Source organism: Ostrinia furnacalis, unplaced genomic scaffold (assembly GCF_004193835.3).
Source record: "Ostrinia furnacalis isolate ACB-3 unplaced genomic scaffold, ASM419383v2 OfSCF1098, whole genome shotgun sequence".
NCBI classification, from domain to species: Eukaryota; Metazoa; Arthropoda; class Insecta; order Lepidoptera; family Crambidae; genus Ostrinia; species Ostrinia furnacalis.
Window position 1 is genome coordinate 225055 of NW_021131337.1, and position 13644 is coordinate 238698.

Genomic DNA, 13644 nt, shown 5'->3' on the forward strand with positions numbered 1-13644 from the left:
AATGCAAATTTAGCCGAGGGCGGTGACGGCCGGGCCCGCGCCCCGGCGCCTGCCATTTAAATGCAACCTAACTTGTCAAAGTTTGGCGCTTTGCAAATGAATGCTAGGTCTCAGCTCAATTTATTCCAGGATTTGTATAAAACACCGCTCTATATACTTACAAGAATCAATAATGCAGACGCCTTACCGAGAGCGCACTTGAATTTACAACTGGATGGTTTTTGCATTTTCTTAAACATTTTAATCAAACGAATACATCTTCTTTTCAGAATCGTCTTGCATATACATCTTGAAGATTACCTAACGAACAGAACAACTGTAAATAAAGCAGTTAGATAGCAGCAAAATGATTCAGATATTCATATTTGCCGTCATAATACACAAATACGTCTCTAATAACTCAGCCGTCGACGGCGCGTGGTATCTCTCTTCGATTAAATTAGTCGATTAAATTTTCATATTCAATCTTGAGTTGTTTACTAAAGGGAGGCATCGCGCCGGTGGACCGGGCCAGTTGCTGTTGCATTTTAGACCACAACTCACCAGGATAAGGTTGGATATTGCCCAAATCTGGTAGAGTGAGAGGTAAAATATTCATGCGATCTATGATAAGAAAAAAACAGTCCAACTTGCCTAATATTGGCCACAAAAATATTGGTTTGAAATTCTGGTAGAGATTATGAAACCAGTGCATATATTTTGCGATTTTTAGGATTATCTTTAGAACAGGATACCTAAGATCACAAATCTTTTATTTTTAAACAATAACTAAAAACCGGCCAAGTGGGTGTCGTGACACGCGCAGTGTAGGGTTCCGTATTTGTCCTTCGTTACCACAATATACTTCAGAAGCAAGCAATTACGACTACGGAACCCTAAAAACTAAATTACTTACGATTAATTCTTGACTGAAATCAAATTTATAACATAGCCACGATAGCCGAACGGTGAAGGGGTCGGACTGGCCGACTCGTGATCCGGGGAACGCGGGTTCGGTCCCCGCCGCCGCTCGACTATTGTGGTGAGCTCACTCGTGACACAAGCATATTTAGCTTAGTACGAGGGGCTAACGGGAGTATTAGTAATTTGTGTAATAACAAATTACTAATAATCTTTTTAAAAAAAAAAAAACAAAAAAAAAATAAAAAAAAAAAATTGTAATACTTACCGATAGTGCTAACTAAAGTTGGTTTCAGTGGAAGCCCCACTCATACCAACTGCTAGCATTCTAATTAAACTAACAGTTGCTTCGGCATCCAGTGTCGATACCATTGCTCATAAATGACGGGAAGCGGGAAGCATGGCCGCTTACAAACCACCGGCATATCTAATGATCTAACGAAGGCGAACAGTTGCTCTTCATTCGCCATATTTATTGCCCGACAGCTCTCGCACCGCACCTGTAAATAAATACCTTCAAGCAAATTGTATTTCATAAACGCCACCGTTACAGCGACCGTTATAAATTGGTGGAGGATCTTGAAACAATTCTCCTTAATACCTACTGCTTTTGAATGAAGTTTCATTGTCTGTGTAATATCCAGCAGATCGATTGCTTGATGAATTGTGATAATAGGGATACATTTTTGAGTGGCTTGTTTTGGTAGGGGAAGAATGACCACAAATCTGAACAGTTTATTAAAATAAACAGAACTTTCTTTATAGACATAACATACGAAACATGAAGCGCAGTAAGTTGATATTTATGACATTTTTTAAAGTTTTCTGTAAGCTTATTTTGATACTCAAGGCATGTTTCATATTACTTTATTGTGTGTAACATTAGAACTAAGAACAACAGTAAATTACATGATATTCATATTAATATTACAAAGCCTGAACTTACGTAAATGTTTTGCTGCTAGATTAATGTCACGTAGAATTTTATTTTTCTTACATACCTACATGGTATACTTACATGGCCTTTTAGTTAGTAGGCTCAAGAAGCACAATTTATATGTAGCCAAAAATATAATTTTATAGCAAAGGGAGAGGTCGGCCATAAAGAAAAGTCACAAGTGACGTCGGAGGGCGGGACGCTATTACCTAAATAATAAAATTATATGCGGTTAAGGGGCTTTTAGCGCTGTCCATATTCCGTGTTTACTTTATGCCATTTCACGTAAAGTGCCTTTCTGAGGTTGTAATACTAATTGAGTTTGTAGAATCGCTGAGTAAACCGAAACAAGGTGTTTAGTTTCATACAGCCGTCGGCTACACACCAGAGCGAGCGACTTAACTTTCATTAATGTACATTCTAGCCCTTTAATATTATTTCAGTAAACTCGGAACGCCTAAACTGTTTGTGTACTTTGGCCGTATAAGAAACATTAATCAGGGGCCTTTGAAATGTTTCTATTTATACGAGTAGGCCCAGGAAGCGCCCACAATGGTTAACTGATTGGAAATTTTGTTCTTAAGTGGAGTTCTGAATAATAGCAGTTAAGTGATACAATAATTACGTAACCATTGTTCTCGACTGTAAGTAGGTGCTTTTTGCTCGATCTTGTTACGATTATTTGCTTTCATTAACCCAATGTTTTCGTAGTAAGATGTAGAGATACTGGGCCTTAATGAAAAATCAAGAAAATTAAGTTGTTTAATCTAGCAGTTTTTATGTCTTTGCACCTTTTAATATTTATTGAAATGCCGATTCGTAGAACTTCTAAAGTTTTTGGTAAAACTTATTCATAAACTGTGAAACAGACCAGAAAACTTTAATTTTGCTGAAACTGGAGATTATTGATGTCCTTAATCTCTGTAATGTCTTTGATGGATTAAAGTTTCTGAAATCTTAATAATCATAGTTATTGGACTTCAGTTGGTTTCCAAAATAGATTTTGCAATCCAGCCACGACGAGTCATATTACAATAAAAATAATGTGAATGTTCAGAGTAAACGTTGAAACTTTCTCGTATCAAAAGCAGACGCATTAGTCTTAATCCACACTCGACTGCTATCATTACTCCAGGACGGATCGGGTAGCATTATGAATTCAAAAATTATACCATTGTGTTACCCGGGAATTGTTTTAAGTGCGCTGTTTCGTTTGCTCAGTTTGTTTGGCCCGACTACTTGGCGAGCGCCGGCGGGCCCGCAACTTGCTCCCACTCGCATTTACAAACCCAAAGACCTCGGGGCTCCTATACATTTTGTTTGTTATTGTTTAGAATTACCTATCCAAACAAACCGCCTCATAAATCCCCAACTTTTCAACCGCAACTTTTATACTGACCTGTTTGGCCAAAGTGCTGGAATTCAGACATGACCGTCGCTCAATAAGTCACTTTAGTATTTTGTTTTCATAAGCGTTGCAAACAAAAATTGATGAATAAAGTTCGCCGTGTTTCAAAGTTGTTTCATTCGAAAAATGCTAATTTCAGATACTAAAGCAAAAATGCTTTGAGCAAATATTTCATTCGGAGTTTTCATTGCACAAGAACATAGATGAAAAAACAGTTAAAATTATGAAAATAGAGCTACAAGCAAGTTTTCATACATTTTTGTTTCGTTTCATTGCTAAGATGAATAATAATATTCTATTCACTCGTAGCATGCTACGGATTTCGTAGCACACATCAGCTACCGCCTGCGACTCTCAATCGAAAGCAATTTATTTATTACCAAGTGAATAAAAAAATACTAGTTTTCACATTGCTATTAAAAGTAATGATACCATTTAAATTACATATTTAAACCGTTCAGACTCTATATTGTATACTTTACATCCACAATAATACTTATTGCTTAGAACAATAAATTAGTTTAAGTGATGATACCGTAGTCGAAGCTTTTTCCACTCAAGGTGATCAAGCTCTTAGAATAATTTAACAATACAACTTAATCTTAATTATATTTAATCGTGGTATTTTTCGTGAAAAAAAATTATTGAAAATGTAATTTGCAATGTAAAATTTTCGCGTACCATTATGTCTATTAGGCTTTTCAGTTAACTGTGTGTACGTATTTTTCAATGTAAGGAGCAAATTATCCACGTGTACCAATTTTGAAACCGCGCGCAGTGGATAAAAATACTCGTAATGAAATATTAAAAAAAAAATCTTTATGTAAATCGATTAAGTTACTGATTCTGAGTCGCTGCTAAAAGTGTGGATACTGATTGCAAAGTCACCCTGTTTAATGTATGTTTCTTTCTCGCACACAGATGAACAACGCCGCATATACGGGTCGCAAGGAGGAGAGGAACCTCCGCGCTACGTCAGCAGTCCGCAGCGGCAGGCCTCGCCCTTCCCTCTTGAGAGCACCAACCGGAGGTACTTCAGGAGGAACAGGAACTCCAAAGGTCCGTGGGACATCTGGGAATAAGATAATAATAATAAAATAATAATAAAAAATGTATTTATTGCCTTCGAACCATATACTTATTTAATTTGGCATGACTATTAGTGTGCAATTTACTGATTTTAAAAAGTATGTTATCAATTCAACCGTTTGTTTTTTTATGTTTGTTACTTCAAAATTCCGGTAATTATGCATGAACTGATTTCAAAAACATTTTAGAAGGATACCGTGCAATTCAAATTATATTACTACCTAGGGATAGAAGTTTTAAACCGAAAATAAATTTGACTTAAAAACCATACTTTACATTCAGGCTTAAAAATAGTTCGTTTATCAATGACTTGTTTATTCAGAAATCGGAAATCATCAACACGACGTGTTGAATTAAAATTAATAGCAATTAAGCGTAAACCACAAGACACAGAATTGGTATTTAGCTCACAATATACCTACTGAATCGCTTACAATAAACAATACTCATCGATCTATTGAATATGTAGGTAGTTCAATATGCTGTAATAGTATTCATATGTGTACAATACCCTTATTCACGTACCGTGAAGATAATTAAGCTTCTCAATCGATTGGACACCTCCTCCGGGACCTCTCTGTCAATACCTCTGGATTTATCGCGCAGTTACCTTATATTAGGTAGGTATAGGTCGCGCAACGAGACTTGAGGCCATCAACACAAGCAAAGATTTTGTATCTGTCTGTATACAGCTACGCTGTCTGAGCTGACTACTTGCGTAGGCGGATTGACAAGTGCTTTCTGTCTTGCAGACATCTAACAATAGCGAAGTAGTTAGTGTATTCGATATTTGAACTTGAATGTGTTGTTTGTGTTCTGTATTCAAATATTACATCAGTGTGAGTATACCTAAATTTCGCCTCAACTTACGTTGAGCGACCTATACAGCCAACTTCATACAAAAGTAACTACATACTACCATTGTGGGCTTAATTGAAAATGTGATTAGATAACAATGGATTCTATCTGTATTCTAAGACTTTATTTAGTACAGTTAATAGAGACAGATCCTATTATTTATTACCTATTCGCTTCTATTAGTAGTTTACTCTCGGTTCTAACAGTGACGCAACGCGAAAGAAAATGGACATTCATTTTGTATGATTCACAGACTTATTTCTGATACCTAATATTATCTTTTAATAATCTGATTTTCTGAATTATGTTTCCTTAACGTGGCTTGGTTGATCTGTCAGATGCCTATGGCAGCTCGTAAAGTCTGACCCATAGCATAGGTACGATGAAAATGATCTGATGATTATGATGATTTGGGCTATGAAATACATTATTTTTTAATAATAGGGAATCGTCGCGTCGGTCGTCTTTTGTGGATATTCCAGCTTATTGAATAATAACAAAAAATTATAAATTATGTTTGTGAAATATGTATGGTTAATTGATATAATTTTGTATAGGCGAGGAGATGTTTACCAACGAAGCAGGGGGCACACTCTCGCGTCGCCGGCGAGCGGACGACTTCACGCTCGACAACAACGCGCGAAACGCTCGCCATTGCCTCAATAATGGTAATTATTATACTTAGAATATAATACAAATAATAGAATAAAGCACCTCGATGTAGACAGCATTAAGGGCGGTCGTTATGGAATTGCCATTTGTCCAACAGTGGACGTCTTTTGGTTGAAACGAAGAAAAGAAAGAAAGCTACTTTTGGTTATGTACTTAAAAGTGCTTTATAATAGCCTACTTGCAAAAATAAATGAGTTTTATGAGTTAAAACAGCCAGCCAATAAACTGACGCTTTTCATTTAAGATATTAGTAGGTATTGAAACATTATGAATGTATGTTTGTATAATTTACAGTTTGTTAACTTTGAATATATTCCTGTCAGTAATGCGTAAACTTTTTGGGAACAATGCTGTGGCAGGCTGTGGCATTTTTAATTCACTCTGCAAATTGAAGTAGCAAAATTCATTGGTGTTCACTCAAATAAAACAGAAATCAATTTTATATTTCTCACAAAGGTTCAGTGGAATTCATAGAGTAATTGGGTTTATATTTTTGCATACGAAAGTAAAAAAAAACATCAGCGTCAAAAATAGTTTGTGACACCCGAAGTAGCCGAAAAGTTCGCAAGTCGCAACACTTTTTTGTTACAATAATTAAATAAAGTTGTGTTATCAACTTTTTGGCCACTTTGGGTGTCACAAACTATCTGACGCTGACTGTATGTCCAAAAAATAAACCTACCTCTACATTCCGATGTCATAACTACATAGCTCCTCCAGAAGCGTTATCCACCTTTTCCTCATTAGACGACGGCCTGGTCAGCCCAGTCATTGCATTGTTAATTCCCTGCCCGAAATGTACGGAATGAATGAGGGATTACACACATTCCAGTCTAGTTATTGTAGTAGGTATTCTGTATACCTACTGCTATACCGAGGTGGGTGCATGCCTTTGATAAGGATGCCTGGCATAGTTCCCGAGACGCACGTGGCGTATAGAGAGGAATTGTGTTTATTACGAATGCTAAGATATCTTTGTGGGGTTAGCGAACATAATTCCTCGACTGTATTCGCGATAGCGACAACGTTGAGGGTGAGTTTTGGTTTGGTTAAAATACTTTTATAGGAGAATAGATATCGTAGGTGGAAATTGAATTTTCTTTTCAGTTGGAAAACGCATACCATTTTTTATTTTTGCTCGTATGTAATAGACGGGATAGTTCATTTTGTTTATATTAGTCAATACCAATAAGATGGCAGATTCTGTAAGATTTGTCTTTAATAAAAAAAATTGAGCTCTTTTATTGTACAATATTTTTGATGTCGACTGTTATTTGATTAAAATTAAGTAAGAGCAATAAAATCTACTCCATTATCTAGTTATATACTTACTTACGTAAATAGGACTACAAAATTCATAAGAAAAAATTCTAGTGTAGTGTCAAAACATAATATCATAAACGCTGAAAACAAAGTAGAGCTAATTTGAACCTTATTTCTAGGCGCGCCCAACAACGGTGGTCAGACCAGCGAACGCGAGTGCGAGTCCCCGCCAGAGCCGGCTCCTCCCGAAGTACCTCCCAGAGGTCCCTCGCTGCACGTCACTCTACGACACCGGCCTGTGCCGTGCGACCAGCCCTCCGAGCCTGACCGCCTGTATCTGTCTGAAGGTAAGTTTTTTTTTACAAGTGTTGGGAACCAATATCAAATCCAATATTTATTCAGTACGTAGCGTAGTCCCTTTCCAGGGCGCGTATACACGTCCCAANGGCCCTTTCCAGGGCGCTTATACACGTCCCAAATATAGCTTGCCCTACCACTACTTCGGGACAACATATGGGCTGGCGCAGAGAAGAAGTGACGGAAGAAACTCAGTAACCTCTATCCTGTAATACAGAGCTGGACCAACCTTTTTTATAATTTGTCTATATTTTTTATACTTTTTTTATACCTTTTGTGTTTAGTTTGTTATTATTACGGTTTGGTAACTGTCAGAGTATATTTTTGGGCCAAATAAAGCTTGGTTTTGATCAAGGCTTTGACGCTGACCTAACAGCTGTCCTTTACAACGAGGAAAATAATTTTATTACGATACGACTTCACAAAGTAATGACTGACAGTAAACTGGAGAAAAAGAAGAAGCCACAACAAATATTGTCGCAATCGTGACGCTCATGATTATTCTTGTATGACTTCATGTCACAAATACGTGTTAATTTTGTAATCGTGTGTGTTATTAATGTTTATCTTGTTTAAAAATATTACCTACGTATATTAATCGTTTTCTTTGAGTACCTATATCAGCTAGCCTAAGCGCTCCTGCACACGACGCCGCCACCGCGCCGCCCGCCGCGCCCTCGCCGCGCCCCTACACTGTTCATACGCACCGAGTAAAGCCCGCTGCCTCGCCGCCACCGCGCCATCAAAGCATAATTTCGCCAGCGGCGCGGCGGCAGCGCGGCGGCGGCGCGGTGGCGGCGTCGTGTGCAGGAGCGCTAAGACGGTTTAAAAGTTTTCCATTAGTTTTCTATTGGAAAAGAAGAATAACAAATATTACTTATTCCACAGCTGCATACAGTATAATCTACTTTATGAAACTGAATTTAACATGTTTATACAAAATTATACACCACATAAAGACTGAGAAAACAAATTAGAAAGACATTGAAGGATATTTCAAATATTACTTTAGTAAAAACATTTTAGTGGAGTTTTTTATATCAAGGTGAGAAAAGGGCAGACGGTCCTTTTTAGAAAATGAGCATAATAAAGAGATATTAATAAGTTAGTTCTGTCGTGTGGGTTGTAACATTTTTGTTGGTAATATCACATAATAAAATAAATACCTACTACGTAATATTAAATACCTATTTGCTAAAAATGTTACGATATTAAATTGTTTCGTAATAGCAGCAGATGTCCATATAAAAATAGTTCGCACAAATCACCACAACTGGCATGCAAATAGCTTACAACTACTTAATCTACGCAATTTAATAGATACATGCAACAAAATGGAGTAACAAGTGGGAGGTTAATTCTCAATTATTTTTCGTTTAGGACTATAGCATCTAATATGTACTTATATGATAGGTTTACTTGATAGAGCACTGTTGAAGTTCCATCTATTAATAGTGCATGAATTTAAAGTGTGGTCTCTCGTACTAACTACCAATTATGTAATAAATTCAAGTAAATTTTAAAAGAGATGCTAATGAAACTATCTGTAGGTAATCGAACGTTTTAGGACAACCTTTTATTTTCATTTCCGTCCGAGAACGTCATTGGTGCTGGTCGATGGGTGCAATTCCCTGCATGTTTCAGGCCGCCCGATGAGTTCCCTAATGAAATTTCCGCTGTAATGTACAAGCGAGTTGCGTTAAGTAGGCGGGCCTTGTGTGTCTACTTCGGCGCAAGTTTTTAATCGAATTGCAGCGTCCGCGCGAGCCGGGACCAACTTGCCTCCCGTTGACAAATTAGCCACTTGATCTCGCTATGCCCGAGGCGCGTGTATAAAGAACTCCAACTTTAATTCCCTCTAACTCTCTTTGAACTTTTTCTTGTTTACACTCTCCAGTTCTGATTAGCTTAATCCGCCAGTCTTTTGTTTAACTTGTTAATATCTCGGTCAGATATGAACTGGGGTCAGACACGGGAGCCTTTCGACGTTTTAGCGAAAGAAGAAAGCTTGTAAATTTGATTTGGACGAAAGCCCGACGCAGGATAAGTCCTTTGATGTGGTGCGCCTCACCCGCCAACCGCGCCCTGCTGAAATGGCGCGCACTTACAGAGAAACTCTTTCCGTAATTTAATTTTTTTGATAGCGCAGTGTAAGTGTCCCGGGGAGAGTACTATTTGGATTTGTCCTTCATTTGTGTCCAACGACGAAAGTAATACATTTTGTGTTCTTAAGCAGCGAAGAAAATTCTGAAAATTGAACTGATTACAGAATAAATAACTAAGATCTTCCTTAAATCTAGGTCGTCTGAAAATACCAGTAATAACAAACTGTCAGCCAAGTTAATAGATGATAAGTCTCCGTCAGTCCGAGTGGAGGCATGGGAACAAATTAGGCAAATCTTGATTCAAACAAGAAAATAGCTTCAAAAGGTCTTGAAAGTTTAATGGAATCGAACAGGCCGACCGGGGTAGTAGGAAGTTTGCGCGGGTGACAAATTGGGCACTTGACCCGCGCTCAGCGAGCCTCCGAGAGCTTGTTTCCTGGGGACCGTAATAAGTTTAACTTAAAGTAAACTATATTCCATTCCCTCTAATTTGTCCTGCTGGTAGGTCCTATATAGCGGACTTTTTGCCGTATCAAATTAACATCTGTTTATTTTGCCGTAGTTTTAGATGCGCGCTAAAAAGTTGTTACGATGCAGCGACCGTTGTTGGTCTTGCTAATTAGGTACAAACCAATTACGTGGGAAGACGTAACAGCGTTGTGTAGAGCTCGGGTTCGGTATTTATATTCTTACAGTTATGGTTTAATTAGAAAATGATGTGATTTAACGTTTATTTAGAGAAAATTCATCAGCTTTTTGTTAAGGTTGTCACTAATAATTCCCGCTACACGTGTAGAGCTTGTATTTAAATATTTCAGTATATTATTTTCAGTTAAAATTGGGCGACTTTTCATTAATAGATAATTATTTAAATAACTACATTGAAAATATGTCTTTGTAAAGAAAACTTTCATCTCACGCATTAAATGAGATCCCTCTAGAAATGGATATCATTAAGTGGTGGTATTACACTTCGATGTATACTGCACTGTTCTGGCATATAACTTGATCTTTCTCAGTTCTTCAAGTATAACAATTACGCGGCAATGGAATATACCTAAATAGGTAGCCGCAGCGCGGTCTTGGTTGCAATATTTGCAACGCAAGTTACGTCTCAAGCCCGTCTCTCAGACTTAAAGGAAACTTTTAAAAGGACAATGACCAAAAGTGGTCCAAATGTCCACCACTAATGAGACCTATATTGGCTTATAGTCCATTAAATAGAGATTAACTTTCAGTATGGGACCAAAAAAANTAGGTTTCCTATATGGTAACTTGTATTTTGTATGGAATATTATTTACACTAGACATGAAGAATTATGGTGTCAATGTACTGCCTACCTTCAGTGGTAACATCAAGGTAATAATTAGTTAACTAAAAAGCAAGAAATAAGTAAAATTTTATTAAAAAAAATAAAACCGACTCCAAAAAACCTACACTAAAAAGTAGAAAAATAATTACTAATTTCCTACTTATTTATTAGGACGAATTAATATTTATGTAGAAATGTAGGTATACCATGATTGATACTTTTTGGAGTCGGTGCAGGCAAACTTTACATGTTTCATAATCTTGGCACCGACTCCAAAAGTATCAATCATGGTATACCTACATAAATATTAATTCGTCCTAATAAATAAGTAGGAAATTAGTAATTATTTTTCTACTTTTTAGTGTAGGTTTTTTTAGATAATTGATACAACGAAACTCTTTCTTTCTTAGCTTCATAACAATTACGCGGCAATGTAATAATACTTGTAAGTAGCCACAACAGCGCGGTTGCAATATTCGCTACGAACTTGCGTCTCAAGCCGCAGCCTCTTGCCTCAGATGGAACCTCAACAGCAGCCTTAATTTAATTTTTACGACGCCGTATTGTTTTTACATTGTTATTTACAGCTCTTAAGAAGAGATTTTGTGATTGGATAGTTAATTAATGACGGTCATTTTTACATAGATATATTTTAATGTAGGTTAAAGGTACCTACGTAGTTTTAGACTCTTATCAAGTTTGATATCAGGTATTTATATAATTATTTATATTTATTATTTAGTAAGCCTAAGGTATAGACTCACGCCCGTATTCACAAACGATGCTTGCTTAAGTAAAGCAGCAAATCTAGAGAATAGAGCTCTGTGATTTGTTCGTGTGTCACCCTCTGCGTCCACGCGCACTGTGAGACCTCATAGTAATGTTTGTGAATACGGGCGTGTGTTACGTATACGTACGTATTCTATTCAAAACCTTACAATTGTAACTACTTTATACAAGCTTGTTATTCCATCCAACTTTATTCGATAGCATTACGAATCTTTAACGAAAGTGAACGTTTTTAAAATTATTCAATTCACCATTTCATTGTAAGGGGTTCCTCCGTACTAACTTGCCTAGCTATAGAACGCCGACTTCCTCGTCTGATGGGGAAATAAAAACGTTATTACTTCTTTTAACATCGCGGTAAAATTAATATAACTTCAGGCATTCTCTTTCGGCGCTCCTCTGTTTCATTTAAAGGACTTTTAGAACGATATCGCCAACAGTAAACATTTTTTATGAACAGACTGAACGTAATTTAGAAGAATTAAATTTAATATCGCTGTGTTTAGTTATGATTGGATGTAGTCGAAGAGACGAAATTTCTTATTTGAAACGATTCCTAAATTGTATAAAATGTATCTTTAAACATATCCATCAAAATTGTTGTGTAGACATGAAAAAGTAACTAACTGGTAATTTATCTACAATTTCTCCACCAAGTGCGAGTATACGTAAGTGCTAATTTCACAATTATAATATTAATTGCTGAAAACCCTTGTTTATCAGGTAATATTGAGTGTTTAGATTTAATAATGAGACCATCTTTTTTGCAGGTACTGATCATTTATCATTTTATGAAGTACGCAACCCACGTTATGGCAGTTTCCTAGAAGATAACTCAAATAAGTTGTAAAAATAAATAATCCCCAGAAGGGCTCTTCCATGACGTCATGCCTCATTATTTCTCGAGCCGTACTCAGCAGCAAATGTGGCTCATATTGAAATAAATTAAGTTTAAGAGTCTACTTACTCGTAAAGGATCTTGACCTTACAATAAGTTCAGTACTAAAAATAGCAAAGCCACTAAACTACCCCACTCAAGAAAAATAGACGCAAATAACTCCGTACGCTAGGGTACGACCGTGCGAGTATTATTTGCAAATCGTACATTGTCATGTTTGAAGTGGGACTCGATCGTGATACTCGGAGTTTTAAACATCCCGGAACTACTGGAGTGCTCATAAAACACTCATACAAGTCTCCTCCATCCAGATCGGGCGGCTCCTTTTGTGTTATTTGCGATGTGCGGTGACTGGTTTATTCGGTTGACAATAGATTTGTTGTCGGACTAAAAAAGTTTTCCTTCCTTCGTCGTATTTCATTAATAGGTACAGATTTTATTGAATGTTTAGGTATAATATTACGTTTCCTTACAAAAAGTGGTGGTGTGTATATGTCTTTTGAAATGAAAGCTTATGCTTCTATAATAAATCAATGTTGAAAGGAGAGGTGTAAAATGTAACTAACACAGTTTAATCGATGTTATTCATAATATGCAAATAAATATTACATTTTATTTAATGGTAGCAACACTAGCAACTGCATAAACTAGTAAGTATGTAAAAAGGTAGAGGCAAGAGCATACACGATAAAAATTTACTTATCTCTTTTACATTTTTTAAAACCGTACGTACTATTTATTAACGGCGGTATTGATCTATAAAAACAAATTGTGTATTATGTAAGCAGTAGGTACTTTAAAAACAATATAATAATCATGCACACAGCAATACCCTTGAACATATCGTAGTTTCAAGTCCGTCCTCGCTTGTTCGGCCGAGACTGAACAGTTAAAAGTTTCCCCGCGTAGCACGGCGCGAGCATAAATGATTGATGGCGGACCTCCAAGTATAAACTCGATTATCCGTTGAGACGCGAACAACTTACAAGTTTTATGTAACGATGGATCAGGATTATTCGAAACTTTCTCCCTCGGTGAAAAAAATCGACTCGCGA

General features: G+C 36.8%; 1 protein-coding gene across 1 annotated transcript in view; it reads left to right on the plus strand.

The window, feature by feature from the left end:
• The window catches only part of LOC114351162 (uncharacterized), a 103888-nt gene that overhangs the window by 16362 nt on the left and 73882 nt on the right, over positions 1–13644 (plus strand). Inside the window, exons 2-4 of the mRNA XM_028302246.1 lie at positions 4167–4304; positions 5750–5860; positions 7307–7474. Coding sequence (XP_028158047.1) covers positions 4167–4304; positions 5750–5860; positions 7307–7474 — 417 coding nt within the window. The remainder of the gene's footprint in view (positions 1–4166; positions 4305–5749; positions 5861–7306; positions 7475–13644) is intronic.